General features: G+C 35.9%; 1 protein-coding gene across 3 annotated transcripts in view; it reads left to right on the forward strand.

The window, feature by feature from the left end:
* ROCK1 (Rho-associated, coiled-coil containing protein kinase 1) overlaps positions 1–22,664 on the forward strand; it is a 134,882-nt gene that overhangs the window by 26,216 nt on the left and 86,002 nt on the right. For all 3 annotated transcript variants that reach the window (XR_001361160.1, XM_005861605.2, XM_005861607.2), the window contains exons 3-6: positions 16,626–16,726; positions 17,533–17,670; positions 20,820–20,995; positions 21,844–21,928. Coding sequence is in view for 2 of the 3 variants with exons in the window: in XM_005861605.2 (XP_005861667.1) it covers positions 16,626–16,726; positions 17,533–17,670; positions 20,820–20,995; positions 21,844–21,928 (500 nt within the window). In the remaining variant the exon portion in view is untranslated. The remainder of the gene's footprint in view (positions 1–16,625; positions 16,727–17,532; positions 17,671–20,819; positions 20,996–21,843; positions 21,929–22,664) is intronic.

Genomic DNA, 22,664 nt, shown 5'->3' on the forward strand with positions numbered 1-22,664 from the left:
ACTGAAATTGCAGGAAATTTTTATCATTGTTTACATTTGGTTACCTCCCTACTTAACGATGTAGCAAAATAACCAAAAAGGTGGAGAAACATGACCATTTCCTATTTGATGGGAGACAAAGGATAAATGCTCATTAATACAAAGGGGAGTGTGTAACTTTGTAGAGTTAAGGTAGTAAGAATTGGAATACCTGTTTTTTTAATTTGTTACTCCTTTTGCTATGCAGCATTCATTCATATTATTAAGTATGCCTTTATGTTACATTTTATAAGTAGGAACATCAGTAATCACAAAAGAAATAAGTAAAATACTGGTAAAATGAAAATATAAACTGTTTTGATTGATAAACCTGTGTATTGTGTATTTTAGCCTGGCTTTTATTTTTATTTTTTGTTCCTGAAACTTTTCTTAAATTTTATTTTTCAATTACAGTTTACATTCAATGTTATTTTGTATTAGTTTCAGGTATACAACATAGTGGTTAGATATCATATACTTTACAAAGTATTCCCCTGATACTTCCAGTACCCACCTGGCATCATACATAGTTATTACAATATTATTGACTGTATTCTGTATGCTGTTCTTTATATCGTATGACTATTTTATAATTACATATTTGTACTTCTTAATCTTCTTAGCTTTTTTTACCCAATCCCCTATACCCTTTTCCCTCTGTCAATCATCAGTCTGTCCTCTGTGTCTGAATCTGTTTCAGTTTTGTTTGTTAATTTATTTTGTTCTTTAGATTCCACATATACATGAAATCATGGGATTTGTGTTTCTCTGACTGACTTATTTCACTTAGCATATCCTCCCATCCATGTTGTCACAAATGGAAAGATTTCATTCTTTTTAATGGGCGAATAACATTCCATTGTATATGTGTACCACATCTTCTTTATCCAGTCATGTATTTATGGGCTCTTGGTGTATCTTTGCTATTGTAAATAACGCTTCAATGAATATAGAGGTGCATATATTCTTTTGAATTAGTGTTTTTGGGTTTCTTCGAATGTATACCCAGAAGTGGAATTTGTGCTTTATAAGGCAGTTTCATTTTTAATTTTTTGAGGACCCTTCATACTTACTATTTTACATAGTGGCTGCACCAGTCTGCATTCCCACCAACAGTACACAAGGGTTTTCTTTTCTTCACATCCTTGCCAACACTTGTTTGTAGATTTATTGATGATAGCCATTCTGACAGGTGTGAGATGATATCTCATTGTGGTTTTAATTTGCATTTCTCCGACAATTCATGATGTTGAGCATCTTTTCATATGTCTATTGATCATCTATCTGTCTGTCCTCTTTGGAGAAATATCTACTCAGGTCCTCGGTCCATTTTTTAATTGGATTGTGTTTTTAGTGTTGTCTGAGTTCTTTATAAATTTTGGATATTAATCCCCAATGAGATGTATTATTGACAGATATCTTTCTCCATTCAGTAGGTTGCCATTTTGTTTTGTTGATGGTTTCCTTTGCTGTGCAAAAACTTTTTAGTTCGACGTAGTCCTGTTTGTTTATTTTTTCTTTTGTTTTCCTTGCCCAAAGAGATATATCAGAAAAAATACTGCTCCGAGAAATGTGCAAGGTTTTACTGCCTATGTTTTCTTCTAGGAGTGTTACGGTTTTGAGTCTTAAATTTAAATCTTTAATCCATTTTGACTTTATTCATATGTATGGTGTTAGAAAGTTTCATTTTTTTTGCATGTATCTGTTCAGTTTTCTCAACATCATTTATTGAATAGACTATCTTTATCCCCATTGTATGTGTTTGCCTCCTTTGTCAAATATTAATTGGCAGGTATCTGATGTAGTGATCTAACAATGCACTTGGAATATGGAATAAAATCTTTCTTTTTAGGATGTACTAAGTCTCACTAAAGTACAGCAACTTGAAATATTTTAAACTTCAGGCCTAACTGTATTACAACCTGTTAATTTTCATTTTTTTTGGGTTGGAGAATGTGTAGACACGGAAAGGGAAAAGAGAATCTGTGACCATTTGACTGAATACTTAGTTAATTATAAAGATTAAATTTTAGGTAGAGGTTAGAGACATATCCAGATAAAATAAAAGCTGTCTTGGTAGGAATTACCCACGTTTTTGAAGAAACACATTGGGTGGGGGGCATTAGGAGGTGGATGGAAGGAGAATTTGGGAACAGTGATTAATGACTGTATATGTCTGTAAACCATTATGAATGTTTCCTTGAGCCTAATTATAACATCTTAGTAGAAAAGTCTTTATTTAAAAAGTTTAAACAAATTAGTATTTATTATTAGTATTCAAAAAAGTAAGTATTAATTTTACTACACTATAAAGAAGATAATGGAGGATGGAAGAGCATTGTATGAAGAAAATCCATGAACCATAGCTGGTTTGGCTCAGTGCATAGAGTGTCAGCCTGTGGACTAAAGGGTCCCGGGTTCGGTTCCAGTCAAGAGCACATGCCCAGGTTGCAGGCTCAATCCACAATGGGGGGGCGTGCAGGAGGCAGCCAATTAATGATTCTCATCATCAGTGTTTATCTTTCTCTCCCTCTCCATCTCTGAAATCAATAAAAATATATATTTTTTAAAAAAGGAAACCCATGAACCTAAGAGTAAAAATATGGTAGAAAGCATTTGTTTGGATTTAAAAAAAAATAAGCTCAGTAATTATATTTTATGGTAGTGTAATATATATCTATATCAATATCTATCTATATCTATATACCTATATATCTATATATTTGATATATTTCCCTAGTTAGACATGGCATAAAGAATGGTGAATAACCAAGTTTGCTGAACTCAAAATTAACTAACCTTACCTGAAATTTTGGGAGTATTTCTCCCGCTTTCATATATCTCTTCAGATCGATTTCTGTGAAATAGACCACATCAACCCACTCACTTCCCACCTTTTGTCAGGAACAGAAGCCAAATGGCGGTCCATGGTAAGCAAATATGTAATTAAGATTTTGTTTGGTTCAATGAAAATATGCCTGCTTTATAAAGACGGCCCCAGGCGAGGTTTAGAGTAGGCAGGTTTAGATATGGTGGATTTATCAGCAAATTTAGCCTAATGTAAGAGGCATGCCTTCAAACCTATTAAAGACATTGCTTATGTGATATTCTGTGATGTCAATGAAATTTAGGCAATTCATGCAGGTACTTCAGCCTTGAAAGCGGATTTATACCAGAGAAAAGGAAAGTGCTGAGATTTTTTTTTTTTTTTTTGGTCTGACATCCTCCCTTTGACCACATAATAACCCAGCAACTCACACAAGCAATTCCATATGGAGATGAGGAGCGTCTAGCCAAAACAAGTTGTTTAGCTTATTAGCCTTGGGCTACCCCGTTTAAAAAGGAGGGGTGGGATGGCAATGTTTGCCTTTTCTTTCTCCCCTCAGAGTTTTAGATGGAAAACAAATGGCTAGTGAGGCGAAGCTGCAGACCAGAAGCTCTGTGCTCAGCTGTTTTCTCTGCACATTTGAAAAGCCTCACAAGTGCAACAGCATAGATTTCTTTGCACTTGACTGGCTGCGGAGAAGGGCACATTGCACCATTCTCATTGTTGTCTACTTTTGCATGCGATCCTTCTTGGGCAAGACTATCAAGTTGCTTTGGTGTGAATCTTGGCAGAAAAAACCTCTTCTCTCCAAGAATTTGAAATACTGTGAATGGCAAAATAAATTGGCTCCCACTGTAAGCTCCTTGTACAGGAGAATGGAAGACAGCAGAAGGAGAATTAGAATACATTTTATTTTTGAGATCTTCTGGAGACTAAATATTTTTTTTTCTAAGTGTAGAGCGTATAAAATTGCATTCAAATTTAATTGTAATGCAATTTGAGATTTTTATTTTCTCTCCTAATCAGGTCAATTAGAAAACGAAGTTGACCCTTTTGTCTCTACTTAAAGTATTAATTGTCACATCATGCAATTATTTTGCCTGCCCATTTTGGCATCACTCAGATTCACAAAATAAAGGACAAGTCACTTAGTATTAACTTTTCCACCAACTCTTACTCATTGTGCACATATGTTCAATTTTTCTGTCTTTCTGGTTCTCTTTCTCTCCCACCCTTCTTCCCTCCTTCTTTTCTTTTAAAAAACCACGTACACTCACATTCAGATAGACTTTAAGAAACTGCCTGGTACTGGCACAAGAACAGACATATAGACCAATGGAACAGAACAGAAAATCCAGAAATCAACAGAAGCCATTATGCTCAATTAATATTTGACAAAGGACTCAAGATCATACAATAGAGCCAAAACAGTCTCTTTAATAAATGGTGCTGGGAAATTTGGACAGATACATGCAAAAAAATGAAACTAGGTCACCCAACTTACACCATACACAAAAACAAACTCAAAATGGCTAAAGGACTTAAATGTAAGACGGGAAACCATAAAAATCCTACAAGACTCCATAGGCAGCAAAATAGTAGACATATGTCGCAGCAATCTCTTTACAGACACAGCTCCTAGGACAAAGAAAGCCCACTGCATGGGAGAACATATTTGCCAATGATATTTCTGATAAGGGCTTAATCTCCAAAATTTACAGAGAACTCATACAACTTAACAAAAGGAAGATAAACGATCTAATCAAAAAATGGTCAAAGGATGTAAATAGACACTTCGAAAGAGGACATACAGAAGGCCAAAAGACATGAAAAAACGTTCAAAGTCACCAATCATCCGAGAGATGCAAATCAAAACAATGAGATACCATCTCACACCTGTCAGAATGGCTGTCATCAACAAATCAACGACAAGTGCTGGCAAGGATGTGGAGAAAAGGGAACCCTCGTGCACTGCTGGTGGGAATGCAGACTGGTGCAGCCTCTGTGGAAAACAGTATGGAGTTTCCTCAAAAAGTTAAAAATGGAACTGCCATTTGACCCAGTAATCCCACTCCTAGGACTATATTCCAAGAAACCAGAAACACCAATCAGAAAGGATATATGCACCCCTATGTTCATAACAGCACAATTTATAATAGCTAAGATTTGGAAACAGCCTAATTGCCCATCAGCAGATGAGTGGATTAAAAAACGGTGGTACATCTACACAATGGAATACTATGCCGCTATAAAAAAGGAGGAACTTTTAGCATTTGCAACAGCCTGGATGGAACTGGAGAGCATTATGCAAAGCGAAATAAGCCATTCGGAGAAAGATAAATATCACATGATCTCACTCATATGTGGGATATAATAATCACCATAATTTGATGTACAAGAATAGATCGATCTAGAGACAAATGGTAGGGGGAGAAGAGTAGGGGGAGGAGAGCAACCAAAGGACTTGTATGCATGTATATTAACATAACCAATGGACACAGACACTGAGGCAGTGAGGGTTTGCCCGGGGTGGGAATGAATGTGGTGGGCAGGTGGGGGGGTCAAGTGGAGAAAAAGGAGACATATGTAAAACTTTAGACAATAAAAGAAAAAGAAAAGAAAAAAAATAGACAGCTGCTACTGTCCACTTATAAAAGCATACAGAACAATTGATGAAATATTTATTTGCTTTGCCAGTAATTTAATTGTTGAGAAAGTGATGAGAGTAATTGCTATTCTGGGTTTGTGATCAAAAGGCTGAATTGATTTAGCATTTGGGAGTTGATAGGGACCTTGAGACAAAGCACTCAGTATACATTAGACCAGGGACACTGTTGAAATATTGGGTCAGATAAGTCTTCCTTGTGGGGGGCTGATCTTTGCAATGTAGTATATTTAGTAGCATCCCTGGCCTCTTCCTTGTAGAAGCCAGTAGCATACTTTTGCCCATCTCCAGGCCCCCCAGTTGTGACAACCAAAACTGCCTCAAGACTTGGCCAGATGTCCCCGGTAGGTCAAAATTACCCTCAGTTGAGAACCATCCCTTTGAAGGGAAGAAATGCTGTGCACAGTCAGGCATGTGTTCCACCCTTAGGAAATTTAATCCAGTTTATTGAAAAGATAAATCCTATTAATAGTGATTCTAAATCAGGGGTTCTCAAACTATGGCCCATGGGCCACATGCAAATACAAATATTGTATTGGTTCCCGTTTTGTTTTTTTACTTCAAAATAAGATATGTGCAGTGTGCATAGGAATTTGTTCATAGTTGTTTTTTTTTTAAACTATAGTCCGGCCCTCCAACGGTCTGAGGGACAGTGAACTGACCCCCTGTTTAAAAAGTTTGAGGACCCCTGTTCTAAATGACAGGTGATATTTCAAAAAGGGGTAAATATAAGAAGGTTGCAGCCAAAGAAACCAAGGTTATTACATAGGTCAGATTGGAAAGGATGTGAATGACTGTATTAAGTATGAGTACACATGCAGGTTTAAATGCAAAAGAGTAGCATTAATCTATAAAAATTGTGTTAGGCCAAAAGCCCATGATGATCCAAAGTTCTTATGAAAAGTTCTGAAGACAGTAAAAGTAATTTCTTTTCTCTAAACCAGTGGTTCTCAACCTTCTGGCCCTTTAAATACAGTTTCTCATGTTGTGACCCAACCATAAAATTATTTTCGTTGCTACTTCATAACTGTAATGTAGCTACAGTTATGAATCATAATGTAAATATCTGATATGCAAGATGGTCTTAGGCAACCCCTATGAAAGGGTTGTTCGACCGCCAAAGGGTTGAGAACCGCTACAAACCTTCCCCTTTTTAGAGTTATGAGTTTAAGATGTATGAGAAAATGACAAATCCTCTACGTGAGACCATTTAATATTGAATTACTTTTTGAATGTCCAGTCACTAAAAATATGAAGATCTTTTTTCTTTAAAACTATAGCTCTTACCTCTTGTGGAGGGAGATACAGGCTCTCTGTCCCTCTCCCTTCTTCTCTATAAAAAAATCAATAAAATATTTTAAAAAAAAAAACTATAGCTCTTACCTCTTGTGGAGGGAGATACACACAGAAACAAATAGTAACTTATATATCCCTTTATAATTGTGGAAGTTTGTAGAGAATGTAATGATACATAGATCTTGAAGGGAGTAAAAGAATTCAGAAAGTAACATTTGAGTTGATTCTTAAAAGGTGGGCTAGATTTCTCAATTGAGGAAGAACAGTTCAGGTAGAGAAGAAACAGCATTTGTTTGATATCAGTAGCATGATACCTTTCAGGAACTAGGAGTTTGCTATAAATTGAACTTGGTTTGTGATGAGCAGGAAGGGGTAAGGCGGACAGATGGCAGGAAAAGACTGAAATGGCAGGTTGGACCTTTTGGGTTAAAGTATTAGATAAAAAAGAATTACATTGTGTCCTGTTTGATTGTTGTTGTTGTCATTTGTGTAAGTTTTAAAAATAAAGGAATTGAAGTTTAGGGAAAGAGAAGAAATTTGAGCCACTTTAAATTAGTTTACCCCCCCAGATCTAGGCAGATTACAATCTAGAATTTTGAATTAACATGCTGATGTGATTGAGGATCTTTAGAAAAGCTTTGGAGAATAGTGGAGCTGCCAGAAAATTAAAGTAACCAAAGAAAAGACAGATAAATATAGATTTCTGACCAGTGACAGTCTTCAAGCAGAGGCTTGAACTTCTCTTTGTTTACTACTACATCTACTCTTGTTCAAGCTTCATCATCTCACTTGAATGATCACAGTGAATCTGTCTAGTGCATTTACTTTTTTGCCTATTTACAGTTAGTTCCCACATTGCTGCCAGAGAATTATTTTTAAATTGCTGATTTGAATAAATCACATCTCACTCCCAGCCTTTTTTATTTTCCTAATGTGGCACTGTATGATCTTTCAAGTTACATTCTTTTCTGTACTACTCTCCTCGTTTGCTTACACCGCAGCCATACAAGGTACATTTATTTCCTGGAAAGTACCTTGACATCTCCTCCACAGACTTTTTAGAAGTTGTTTGCCTTTCCTAGAATTCCTTCCAATCCCATCCAGCTAAAGGAGTCTTTATCCTTTAAATTTCAAATAAGCCTTCACTTTAGTTTCCTAACCCATTGGGCTAGTCAGATGCCCTGCTGCTGGCTGTATATTTTCATGGCATCTTGTGCATTTACCACAGTTAGATTATATTTATTTGTATGGTTATTTGATTGTTATATTCCCCTTCTTCCTCATCAGTAGATTGTAAATGTCATCAGAGCAGGGGACTTGTATTTTTACTCTTAAACCCAATTGAATATTAGGTACTCATTAAGTATTTGTTAAATGTTTTTGAGGTTAAATGCTGACTTGTTAGAGATGATCTAAAAAGTATTTCTTTGTTGGTAGAGTTTGGGCATGATCATTAATTAGTTTTTTAAAAATTATTCTTGATTACTACATATATATCAGATATCTGAGCACTGATCATCAGAATTAACCTCATAGTTAACATTTTGCCCTATTTGTTTCTGGTCTTTTATTTTAAAGAAAATGTTAAGGCACAGCACTGGCTGGTGTGACTCAGGTGGTTGAAGCTTTGTCCCATCCACTGAGGGGGTCTTGGGTTTGATTCCTGGTCAGGGTACATACGGGGTTTTGGGTTTGATACCTGGTCAAGGTGTGTATGGGAGGCAACCAATTGCTCTTTCTCTCTCACATCAATGTTTCTTCTCCTCCCCCTTTCTGTTATGAAAAACATATTCTCAGGTGAGAATTAGAAAAAAAAGAAAAGAAAGTTAAGTAACAACTAAGTCTTGGGCCTCATGTCTTCCTCTTCCAGAGGTAATCACTCTCCTAGAGTTGATATATTTAATCATTGCTTCTTAAACTTCCCCAGAATATTGATTTCTGTCCTATTATACAAAATCATCACATCAAAATAAACATACAAATAAATCAACAAACAAGCCACACACAATAAGAACAAAATAATTTCAATTGAGCTGTAGAAAATAAAGTTCTTTATATTCTCTTATTGTAAAGGGTAAAACATTGTATCACTGTATTAAGGGGTATATTATATGTGTCATTGTAAGAGGGTTGTATCTAAAGTTTTTATTTATTTTTCTAAGTTATATTTTCCAAGTAATTATATCCTATAAATAAAAGCCTAATATGTGAAGTGTCCAGTCGTCTGGTCATCCATTCAACCAATCAAAGCATAATGTGCTGCCCTAGCCGGTTTGGCTCAGTGGATAGAGCGTCGGCCTGCGGACTCAAGGGTCCCAGGTTCGATTCTGGTCAAGGGCACGTACCTTAATTGCGGGCAAGTCCCTGGTGGGGGGTGTGCAGGAGGCAGCTGATCGATGTTTCTCTCTCATTGATGTTTCTAGCTCTCTATCCCTCTCCCTTCCTCTCTGTAAAAAAATCAATAAAATACATTAAAAAAAAAAGCATAATGTGCTAATGATATACTAAGGCCGCTCAACCATTCGCTATGACGTGCACTGACCACCAGGGGCAGACAGTCGACCCGTCAACCAGTCGGTATGAGGTGCACTGACCACCAGGAGGCGGATGCTCCGACTGGTAGGTTAGCTTGCTGCTGGGGTCCGGCCAGTTGGGGCTGAGTGAGACGGGCTGGGCACGCCCTGGAGCCCTCATGCGGTCCCTACCCGCCTGCCAACTTCCTACGTCCCTCCCTGTCCCCGATCCTGCACAGGGGGTGGGAGGTCCCTTGGCCTGGCCTGTGCCCTCTCACAATCCGGAACCCCTCGGGGGATGTCAGAGAGCCGGTTTCATTGATTTAAAAATGATAGAGAAATTAATTATTTTCAGTTCAGCATGTTCTGCTGATATCAGTGAATCTGTGTTCATCCAAGGAAGTAAAAACAACTTGACTATGTTTCCTTAGCTCTTTGTGGCATTGCACAAAAGGTACATATTGCTCAATAGAAAAGGGAAAACTTTTTTTCTCATTTTAAATTAAGATTTCATAATAATTTAAACAAAACATCAAAAGTTTTTATGGCTTGCAGAAGAGCCTTCATTTTAATGTTTGTGGCTAGTTTTTTCTAAAGGTGTCTCATTACAAATATAAAATCATGTATTGTAATATTGAAATGAGTACTACATTACCTGTAGTAAAATTAAAAAGGGTTTTTATATATTAGTACTTTGGATATGACTTTAGATGTAGTTAGAAGTTTACACTTTTTGAGGAATTATAAGAAACAATTCTAAAAACAGCAAAATTTATATAACTATCTTTTATACACAATACTAGAGGCCTGGTGCACGAATCTGTGCACAGGTAGGGTCCCTAGGGGTTGCCTGTGGGGATCGAGCCCCAGCTCATGTCCCCAGGCTTGTAGCCCCAGCTCGTGTCCCCAGCCTTGCAGCCCCGCAGCCCCGCCTGGCACCCTGCCATGGCCTGGCGCCACCCCTTACCTGCTTCACCATCCTGTCTGCGGAGCGATCTGTCGGGGCCAGGCCCTCCACCCAGCTCCCTCAGTTCCTGGGAGCCAGGCGACAGTCCCGCCGCCCCCCACTGCCGCTGGTCTCCTTCTGCGGGCTATCAGGCTCCCACTCGCAACCGCCTTGGCCTGGCACCGCCCACTCACCTGCTCCACCATCCCACTGTGGTCTGAATCTCATCAGGGCCCATCGGTGGGCCGCCTGCTGCCAGCGCCCGCCATGTTCTGCGCCGCCCCCTGGTGGTCAGCGCACATCATAGGGAGCAGTCAAATTCCCAGTCGAACGATTTTTACTTCTATATTTAAAAAGGATAAATTTCTTGAGTTAGGAGGATATAGATTATATTGACCATATCTTGTGATTAGTATACACTACCATTTTGAAGCTTCTCAGCTGATGAAAAATGTAAAAATACCATTTGGTAGTGTCATTAAAACTTCCTTCTTTACAACTAAATATTAAGGTACATATGAAAGTCTGCATTATTGTGGGATATATCCAGCTAGAAAGCATTAAAATGGAGTAGGGTTTTAGCATGTTTGATTTTATTACTTTTATGAAGTCTATAAATGACTTCCATAGTTTGGTAACTTCAGCTTTCTATGGTGAATGTATTTCTATTTTGGGGTTGCAGGGGTAGGATTGTAATTGTAACATTTTGGGATTATTTCTTCAAACTGGATACTGAAGTATAAGAAAAATAGTACTTTGTTGAAGGACATAAGACCAGTAGGTCATCAGAGAGAGTCTAGAGCATATTTTTTTAAATATGAAAATTGGACATAAGCTTAATATGGCACTTAGGTCAGTGGGGGAAAAGGTAGATTATTCAGTGATTTGTATTGAGGCAGTTGGATATCCATTTGAGGAGAAAATGAAAGTGTAGGTATTATGTTTATAGTCTTTATCCAAGGAGGTAAAAATAACTTGAAATTATAGGTATTATGTTTATAGTCTTCAAGTAGGGACTACCTTTTTAAAAATTTTTAATTGATTTTTTAGAGAGAAGGGGGGGGGGAGACCTTGATTTGCTGTGCTACTTATTTATGTATTCATTAATTGATTCTTGTATGTGCTCTAATGGGGTATCGAACCCATAAACTTGATATATTGGGATGATGCTCTAATTGAGCTAACTGGTCAGGGCCAGGACTGCCTTTTTTAAAAAAGCAGGATACCAGGTCTAGGAACTAAAGCTGGGGTAGGGATCATCTGGCCTGCAAAATCATTTGGTCTGGCCTGCCAAGGCATTAGGGGTAAGTTAATTAAATGTTTGACCAAATATAACAGGGTAATTTTTGAGTTGATAATTTTATATGGCCCTCGAATGATATTATAAATGTCCAAATAACTTTGGCAGAAAAAAGGAAACATTGATAGATTTTGGCATATCAAAACTATATATATATGATTTTAAAAAACTATATAAAGCACACCAACAAACTGGGGAAAATTCCAAACATACTTAACAGAATTATATTCCTGATATATGAAGAGATTCCCCTAATAAAAACACAAATAATTTTAAAAATGGACACAGTAACTATATAATATCCTATATAATAAAAGGCTAATCTGCAAATCGACCGAACAGCGAACGACTGGTCGCTATGATGTGCACTGACCACTAGGGGGCAGACACTCAGTGCAGGAGCTGCCCCCTGGTGGTCGGTGCACTCCCACAGGGGGAGCGCCGCTCAGCCAGAAGGTGGACTCACAGCTGGCAGAGCACAGCAGTGGTGGCGGCAGTCGGACATCCCCCAAGGGCTCCTGGACTGTGAGAGGGCGCAGGCCCGGCTGAGGGATCCCCTCACCCCCCCCACCCTGTCCCCATGTGCAGTTTTCTTGCACTGGGCCTCTTGTATAGTATAAAGGAGAAAAAATAAAAATGACTAATGAGCAGTTGACAGTTGAACAAATGCATTAATATTAATGTGGCTTAAAATTAGAAAAAAATTCTAGTCCTACCTTCAACTTAATCAGAATCAGAAAGATAAAAAATATTATCTAGGATTGGTGCGTATTAAGAGTGGAAATTGATGCAATCATTTTGTAGAGCAGTTGGACAGTATATTTCAAAACTAATAATGTTCATGAGAATAACCTATTACTTTTACTTAAAGAAATGTATCCTGCAAAAACAGCTCTGCAAATATACAGGAATTTTTTTCATAGCAAATATATATTGTTGTTAGAGAAAAATATTAGGACAACCCAAATATAAATAAATAGAATTTACACAGCTATCCAGTGTGTTTAGTGAAAAGCAATTCACAAAATATCTTTTATGTCAATAAGTATATATAGATAACACATTTAAAAAAATGGATGCATATGCCCGGCCAGAGGTCTCAGTGGTTGAGCATCGACCTATGAATCAGGAGGTAAGGTTTTGATTCCTGGTCAGAGCACATGCCCAGTTGTGGGCTTCATCCCCAGTGTGGGGCCTGCAGGAGGCAGCCAATCAATGATTCTCTCTCATCATTGATGTTTCTATCGCTCTTTCTCCATCTCCCTTTCTCTGAAATGAATAAAAAAAATATAATTTTTAAAAATTGAGTTCATAAACCACATGCAGTTTATTCTGCTTCTTTGTTCAACATTTCCTGTTGAATATTCTGTGTAATTATTCTTCAACAAAATTTTAAATGTTGCCTAATATGTCATAATATGAATATTAAATTATTTAATCTTTACATTAAAAACATTTTATTGTAGAAATCTTGGTTCCACATCATATATAATTTCTTTAGGACAAATTTCCAAAAGTAAAATTTACTGGATATAAAGTGTGGTTTTTAAAAAGGACTCTTAATAACCATCCATTTGCTTTCTAGAAAGTTAGATCGAAGAGTCTGTATGTGTTTGAAATCCTTATGAATTTTTAGTGACCCTGAAACTATAAATCCTCAACCTTTTGCACTACCTCTTCTGCTAACTTGTGATTATTTAGAGATGGATTAGCTTGTTAGTGCTCTGTCAAGAGCTACAGTGTCTTGGCCATTTCATTCCTTGCTTACTGTGCAGTAATATCTCAGTACTTGGAATCGTAGCTTTCTTCTTGGTTCAATACAATTGACAACCAGAAATTGGTAAGTGCGTCTGATGTTCACCACAATCCTGTTTATTGGTCTGAGAATTAACAAGGGCTTACCAAATTTATAATTTTGTGAGTTTTATTTTGCATGAAACAAATTCTGTAAATAAAGAGGTTGGTATTTATTATGAGGGAAAATATAATGTTATAAGAAAGATGGGAAGTTCTCAGAATTTTTCAGTTTTAGATAGTGTGACTAGTGTAGGACTCACAGAAAAAGTAAAATTTGAGAAAAGAATTAAAGTATTTGAGAGAGTTGGCCATACAGATGTTTGAAAGAAGAGAATCGCATGCAGAGGAATAGCCAGTGCAAAAGGTCTTAATAGAGGAGTGTACCTGGCATGTTTGAGGAGCAGCAAGGAAGCCATTGTGGCTGGAGAGGATTAAGCAAGGGAGAGCATTGTAGGCTAATGTCAGAGAAGTAAAGAAATAGGGAGGCTAGGTCATGTAGAGTCTTGTAGGCCATTGTAAGATCTTTCAACGTTTGCTCTGGGTGAGATGGCAAGACATTAGAGAGTTTTGAACAGAGGAGTGACATGATCTGACTTGTGTTTTAAGACTATCACCCTGTGTTAAGAATAGACTATAGAGAGGCAAGGATAGACACAGGGAAATCAGTTAAGAAGCCATTGCAATAATCCAAAGAAAAGATGATTGTGGCTTGGTCCAGCATGGTAGTGAAGAGGATGAGAAGTGATTAGGTTTCAGAAATATTTCAAAGGTAGAGGTGCATGTTTTACTGAAAGATAGGATGTGGAATATAAGGGGAAAAGGGGAGTTAGTTAAGAATGTTTAAATGTTGGCTGTCATTGAATTTTCCTTGAAAACTTATTGACTTTGGAAATAAGGTTTTGCTGCAGACTCGATAATGTTTCTAATTGAATTCAACTTAAAATTAAAAAGCAAAATAGCACTTTTATGCAAAACTTAAATGTAATAAAGTCATTTTGACACCTAATTTTGTTTGAATCACAAATAATATCAAGCTGCTTTTTACATTTCCTGTGCTGTTCAGAAATTAAAACAGGAAGCAAGATCTTTATTCCCACACAAATTTGCAGCAGATACATTTTCTGAGATCAAGCTGCAGACTTTATATTTATAGTCTGTTTACGGCTCTAAACCTCATAGGCTATTATATAATACACCAGAGGCCCAGTGCACAAAATTCATGCACGGGGGGGGGAGGGGGTGTCCCTCAGCCTGGCCTGCACTCTCTTGCAATTTGGGACCACTGCCTCCTAACTGCTCGCCTGCCTGCCTGCCTGATCGCCCCTAACCCCTCTGCCTGCCTGCCTGATCGCCCCTAACCACTCTGCCTGCCTGCCTGATCACCCCTAACTGCTTGCCTGCTTGCCTGATCACCCCTAACCACCTCTGCCTCAGCCCCCTCTGCAGCGGCTTCGTCCAGAATGATGTCCAGAAGGTTGTTTGGCTGTTCAGTCTAATTAGCATACTATGCTTTTATTATTATAGATTATTCTGATTCAGGCCTTTCTTTTATCTGTTTTACGTATTGAAATGCTTTAAATTTTATTGTGAAAAATATTTTTGATGGTTAAATAATAATTATATGACAACAGGTAAGTTGTAGCAGCTTAATCAGTTTGGTCTTTCCAGTCTCTCCTGCTAATCCTTACCACAACCTTGATACTCTGGTAACACAGAGCTTCTTATAAACAGTTCCTCTGTGCCTTGCTTGTATTGCCATCTGCCTATAGTACTTTCTCTTTTCTTCTCCCCCACCTGGCTAACTACTGCTCTTCATTTTAGACTCGTTTGAGGTGTCATCATCTCCAGAAAGCCTTTTTTAGCCACCTTTCTTCCAGGCAGGCTTGGGTTAGGTGTCTTTAGTACTCAACAAACTGTGCTTATCTCCCTTATTGTTTGGGGTGTTTTGTTTTGATTTTTTAAAAAATAATTTTTATTGATTTCAGAGAGGAAGAGATAGGGAGACAGATAGAAATATCAATGATGAGAGACAATCATTGATTGGCTGCCTACTGCATGCCCCACACTGGGGATTGAGCCCGCAACCCAGACATGTGCCATGACCAGGAATTGAACCCTGACTCCTGGTTCATAGGTCAATGCTCAACCATTGAGCCACACTGGCCGGGCTGTTCTTTTGCTGTTTTTTTCTGTTTCATTTGTTAGAGTTTGACCTCTTTAAGATAAGAACTTTGTTTTAAAATTATCTTTATATATCTACAGTTATTACTGTAGAGCCTTATGGTAGATACAAATATTTGGGTAGTAAATTAATTGGTTACTATCTATATCTTTCTGGTGCATCTTGCAGTAGATATGTAACTTAAAATTAAGTGTACTTACGTTATTCTCTGTGTGAAAATTTGTTCTGTTGCATGTGCTTATTGGTCATAATGAGCACAAACACTGGATTGAAATGTGCATTTAAAAAGAAAGACCAAAAAATAAGTAAAAGTAAAAAAATACAAAGACAGAGTATTATATGCAGCTTTTATTAGGAACTAGAACTTAAGTTTAATAGCTGTTCTGTATTTTGTACAACTCTGAAATGTGAAGCTTTTCCATGTAATCTCATGCCAATGTTGACCATGTAGATTAAAATAGCCCTATTTTAATCTATGACCAAATTAGGAATAGAATATCTATCCAGTGGGGATTTGTAAATTATTGTAGTTTGTAGCATGACAGGTTTATATAAATAATTACAGTGATTCCCACTGTTTTAAATGAAAGTCTAAGTTCAAATAGAGAAATGTAATCATACAAGTATGTGATTGTTTAGCATGTTTGCCTTTGATATCTTAAATTAGTTTCTTTTTTAAAGGATCATCAAAACTGATGATAAAGAGAAAAGTTTATGTCATTAATCTAAAATATCTACTCATGGGTTTCAATTCAAATTTGATATGTACTTAAAATACCAATAAGTAATTATGTAATTATCCTTAATGTATGTTTATAGTATAATTGTTTTCTAAGATATTCTAGTAAGTCAGATTTTAATGAAAACATTTCAATAGAGTTAAGTCATTCCAGAATTTATTTAAAGCAATTCTTTGTACATTAAACATCTCCCTATTTTATAACTTTATACTATATGTAACAAAATAATTTCAATGAATTTCTTTGTTTTTCATTGTTTTTCAAGAGCCTAAATGTAAAATAAGCCGTGTTGGTTATAATGTTTCAGTGATTTAAAATGATGAACTTTTCTTTTCATACAGATAAAGACACAATAAATAAAATTAGAGATTTACGAATGAAAGCTGAAGATTATGAAGTAGTGAAGGTGATTGGTAGAGGTGCATTTGGAGAAGTTCAGTTGGTAGGTTATTTTAATATGATTCAAAAAACAAACTTTTTAAAATTAAAAAATCCACTTGTATTTTTAACATGTTATTTTGGAAAATAGCATTTAAAAAATTATTGCTTTAAATTGCTTTAGATATTCTTGCCTAAGGATATGAAAGCCTAGAGTCAAATTCAATAGTGTGAAATATTTTCTCCACGAGTTCATGGGTAGAAAAAAGGTTTCAAGCATTAAAAGAGAAATCTTTACTCCTAATATTAGACTATCTAAAATGCTGTGGAATAGTAAGTTCTATAAATAGGAAGCAACATACATAGCAAGATGGAGGGGGGGGGAAATGTATTATAAGAGAGAAAATAAAGAATTTTTTTTCTAACATTGCTGGCTTCTGGAAATTAAAGTTTTGTTATTATCTAATTGGGATACTTCAGCAAAAGAGAAGATAAAATAGCTTAGAACAGTGATGGCGAACCTATGACACGTGTGTCAGAGGTGACACGCGAACTCATTTTTTTGGTTGATTTTTCTTTGTTAAATGGCATTTAAAAATATAAAGTAAATATCAAATATATGTCTTTGTTTTACTATGGTTGCAAATATCAAAAAATTTCTATATGTGACACGGCACCAGAGTTAAGTTAGGGTTTTTCAAAATGCTGACACGCTGAGCTCAAAAGGTTCACCATCACTGGCTTAGAACAATAATGTTAAATCATTTAACAAGTTGTTAAAATCATATAACAAATTATTCTAGGAAATATTGAGCTTTAAATTTAAATGTTAACACAAAAGTTTATTATTTTGCATTTTCAATTTTAAAGGTAAGGCATAAATCCACCAGGAAGGTATATGCTATGAAGCTTCTCAGCAAATTTGAAATGATAAAGAGATCCGATTCTGCTTTTTTCTGGGAAGAAAGGGACATCATGGCTTTTGCTAATAGCCCTTGGGTTGTTCAGGTATGATATTACTACTCTTTCATTTTTGCTATACTAGTTTGTTAATTAAACATATCTGAGAAGCTTAGTTTGTTTTTCAGAACAGTAATAGAGAATTTATTGGCAATTACAGAATTGTCTAATATACCATTATCTTTAAAGTCATAACATTTAGTTTTATTGAATCAGTTCCATGAGGAAAGTAAGGCCAAAGCAAAACAGTTGTTTCTGTAGAATTTAAATATTAGAAATTTTAAATAATCTGCTTTAATTTGGAGGAAGTCATATATTATTATACTCTAAGTATACTTGTTTAATATTGAAATTTAAATTATTTTCCCCAAATATGAGGTCTTATTTTATTTATTTAACTATTCATCTATTTGTCACTCTCATTTTGTGGAAAGGAAGGAATGGAAAAAATGAGGGGGAAAGTGAGTTCTGCTAGGCCTCCAAATAATATTGTATTCACTTTAGGCTTTTCCATGGAAAGAAGAGCCAGTAGTTATAAGTCCTGGTCTTCACCCCATGGCCTGTCTATGAAATGTGGCGAGGTTATTTACATCTCTGGGTATCGATTTCCTTCCTTAAAAATATGCAAGTTGGCTTAGATTGGTTATTTTAAACAGTGGATATACTGCAGGTGAAATCATAAGGAGAAGCAGGAATTTGGGGTTAGTTATAATTCTAGATTTTTTATTGCTGCCTTAACTACAGCAGCTCTGTTTTTTATCTGTCTTCTTCTGGTTTAAAAAAAAAAGAAACTATTGGGCTAGAGACCATTTCTAATTCCTAATATGTATTTTGGAATCTATCTATCTATCTATCTATCTATCTATCTATCTATCTATCTAATCTATCTGTCTATCTATCATCTATTTATTTACAGTATATAATGAAGCATATCCTAACTAAGCATCCTAGTAATTGTGATAAAAAGGGTATGGAAAATGTTTAAAGTTAACATAAGGAGGCTTTTATACGTGACTGTCTATTCTTTTTTTATCAGCTGTGTATAGCATGGTTTCCTGGGCTCAGTATTATATGACATTTTGAGCCAGGTAATCGTTTATTGTTGGGGCCTATTCTGTGCATTATAGGATGTTTATCAGCATCCTTGGCTTCTACCCAGAGAATGCCAGTAGCACTCTTCCCCACTCCCACACACCAGTTTTAACAACCCAAAATGTGCTCAGACATTATTGTCTCCTTGGGTTGAGAACTACCAATACAGAAAATATCTGCTGTTCTGTAGAGTTAAGACACATGACATTGTTACTTTTAGGGTTAAATTTACAACTTATGTGCTTGGAATTTTGTTTTTCTTGATACATTGTTTATAAATAAACTGCCACTAATATCAACAATGTTTCTGTAGTTATGGTGTCCAATTTATATCTGGGATAGCCATAAAAGGCCACTTAATTTCTTATCTTTCCCATATATTTATTTATTTATTTATTTAATCCTCACCCGAGGATATTTTTCCATTGATTTTTAGACAGAGTGAAAGAGAGAGGGAAAGACAGAGAGAAATATTGATGTGAGAGAAATACATTGATTGGTTGCCTCCTGCACGAGCCTTGACCAGGGCCTGGGGTGGGGAGGAGCCTGAAACCCAGGTACGTTCCCTTGACCGGACTCGAACTCGGGGCCCTTAGGTCTGCAGGCCGATACTCTGTCCACTGAGCCAAACTGGCTAGGGCCTGAAAATACATATTTTAATGAAAATAACTAAATCTGGGGCCCAGCCAGTGTTGCCCAGTGGTTGAGCATCGACCTGTGTATGCACCAGGAGGCTGCCAATTAGGTTCCTGGTCAGGGCACATGCCCAGTTGTGGGCTCGATCCCCAGCAGGAGGCAGCTGATTAATTGATGTTTCTCTCTCTCTCTCCCTCTCCTTTCTTCTCTCTCTAAAAGTCAGTAAAAACATTTAAAAATAACTAAATCTGTAACTAAAATCATTAAACACTTGAAAACTGAAACAGAAGATTTTTGACATAAGTGTCTAGGTAAATTAGGTATATTTTTCTCTTGGGCTTATTTTATTCATGTTAGTTGGATTCTAATCTTATGTTTACCTAAAATGTTCTTTTGTAAATTTGCTCTTTTTTTCTAACTTCAATCCTGGTTACATAATAAATACATTTATGCCTGGCTTTCTTGCCAATTTCATATCAATAGAATTTACTCTTCCTGCTTTGAGTCTAGCTGCTGCCTCTTACTGTTTTTTTTATTAGTTATTACTTCTCCTCCTATTGACTGCTATCATTTACTGAGCACCTGTTATATTAAGTGCTTTTTATATTAACTAATTTTTAAAACAACTCTGAAAGGCAGTTAATCCCTATTAGGTACAGTCCCAATTTATAGATTAATTTATGCTTTATTCATTAGACATTTATTAAGCACTCACTGATTGCCAGACATCCAGATTCTGATTCAGCAGCAAATATAAAAGTCAAACAAGATACAGCCCCTTACATTCTTCTTGAAGGGATTATAGTGACAGAGACTCAGGGAGGTTGAGTAAATTGCCCAGTCACACAGCTAATAAGGGACAGCTGAGACTTTTTGAGAATTGTGATTTTGATATAAATCAAACAGTAAACCTCACTAAAGCACAAGTTAAATTAGAACCAAACTATTTCTTTGCTTAGGAGACTTGTATGAAACTATTATAATTTTTAATTCTCAGTATGAAAAATTCAGTTAGTATAGATACATATATATTTCCCTGGCCGGGTTGCTCAGTTGTTTGGAACATCATCCTGATACACCAAAGTTGTTGCAGGTTTCATCCCCAGTCAGGGCACATATAAGAATCAACCAATGAGTGCATGAATGTGTGAAACAACAAATCATTGTCTCTCTCCCTCCTTCCCTCCTTCCTTTTCTCTCTCTCTCAAATCAATCAATAAAGTTTTTAACAAAAGAAATGTAGATAAAAAGTCTCCACCTAAATTCTCAGAAATAATCACTGTTAACAGTTCCTTTGCATATGCAAGGGTCTTTGTGGTGTTTATGTTTGTGTTTGTTTCTGTTTTTAAAGATTACTACAAGTCCTGCCATTTGACTATTTTAATTAAATATTTTATTAATATTTTTGCAGATTTTTAAATGAAACAGTTTTGCTTAATCTTAATGAATTGTTTTTTGTATTTGTATAGCTTTTTTATGCATTCCAAGATGATCGTTATCTCTACATGGTGATGGAATACATGCCTGGTGGAGATCTTGTAAACTTAATGAGCAACTATGATGTGCCTGAAAAATGGGCACGATTCTATACTGCAGAAGTAGTTCTTGCATTGGATGCAATCCATTCCATGGGTTTTATTCATAGGTAAAGATAAAAATGCTTTAAATTTTCTCATTTGTTGAAGAGAGAAGCTGAAAATACATAAACTTTGGTCAATTAACATTTCCCATTCTAAATCCACCTATTCTCTGTCTATAGACATGAGTGGTGTTCCAGAACTTAAAACTTTGAAATTTGTAGTTTTAACATTTCAGTTTATATAAGTGTACTTTTTTGCTATCCCTTAATCTGATTATGTAGTTTTTATTTGGTGTTCTGAGCAATAAAAATTGGAAGTTGGTTTTCTGAAGTTTGTGCCAGAGTGTTAAACAATTTTTGTTTTTAATAAAATATTTTCTTTTGATTCGTTTTTATATACAAATTTTTAAAATACAGATTAATTTGCTTTTAATTAGTGTATATAGCATATTTGTTAGAATAATAATTTTATTTGTTCTGCAAACACCATTTGAATTCATCATGCAGTTGCTATGCTAAGTTCCAAAGATACAAAATGAAAGTGACATAGATCCTGTCCTGAAATTATTTATGTGCTTGTGGTGAGACGTGTGTTTCAATTACTTTTTATGTCTAAATGGTACATTTTTTATGGTAATTCTCTCAAATGATTTGATCCTACCCCCAACCCCGCTGGAAGAATCAGACTCTATTTAAAAGAAAGGGAATGTTATATGTCTTCTTCTGAGGCATTAACATATAATGAACTTTCCTTGCTGAAGTTTAATTTCTACATGTGGATAGAGAACAGATACAGGTCAAAAGTGCCATATCTACATTGAATGAGGAGAAATGGTCTAAAATAACTGCCTCATATAATTTTTATCAGTATCTGATCTATTTCAGAAATGCTCTTTTTATTTCCCCCCCTTCAGAGATGTGAAGCCTGATAACATGCTGCTGGATAAATCTGGACATTTGAAGTTAGCCGATTTTGGTACTTGTATGAAGATGAATAAGGTTAAATAATTATATTTTAATTTAGTTTTTGCTAATTCAAGAAAGATGCTTTCTAGAAAATGTTATGCGAATTTATTAACCATAGCTGAACTTATACAGAACTGATGTGACCTGTGTCATTTGTTGAAATAGATGCTATAATTGCAATGTCATATTAGTAACTTGTGATTTATTTTTTTACTCTCTATTTAGGGTAAGTGTAGATTGTCAGATTTACTAAATCCTTTATAATAACTCTCTAGTATACTACTGGTAACTAGAAATGGAAATAGCCCCTAAATACTAACACCAGTGTTAAAATTAGAGTTTCATAAATATTAGATTTCAATAATGTGCATATTTTTAATATTTTACTTAGCCTTTCAGTGTTTTACTTAGCCTCCTATTAACATTTTGGAAGTCAATCTTAAAAGATACCCGTTCTCACTATTTATATAATAACATAGCTGAAATAGCAGTTATATTGCCTTATTTTCAGTTGAAACAATTTATATTCTTTGAAACTTATCACAGAACAATATCCAGGAAGTTGTATTTATTATTTTAAATGGAAAATTATTGGTTAGAAGGAAACACTACGTGAGAACTTTTGTGTGAACATCTATACTAATACAAGGCTAATATGCTAACTAGACCGGAAGACCTTTCGGGAGACTTCCAGACGTCCTTCTGCCATGGTGGTGGGACCAAGGCAGAGGTGGTTAGGGGTGATCAGGCCAGGAGGGGAGGGCAGTTG

This window comes from Myotis brandtii, unplaced genomic scaffold, assembly GCF_000412655.1.
Source record: "Myotis brandtii unplaced genomic scaffold, ASM41265v1 scaffold154, whole genome shotgun sequence".
NCBI classification, from domain to species: domain Eukaryota; kingdom Metazoa; phylum Chordata; class Mammalia; order Chiroptera; family Vespertilionidae; genus Myotis; species Myotis brandtii.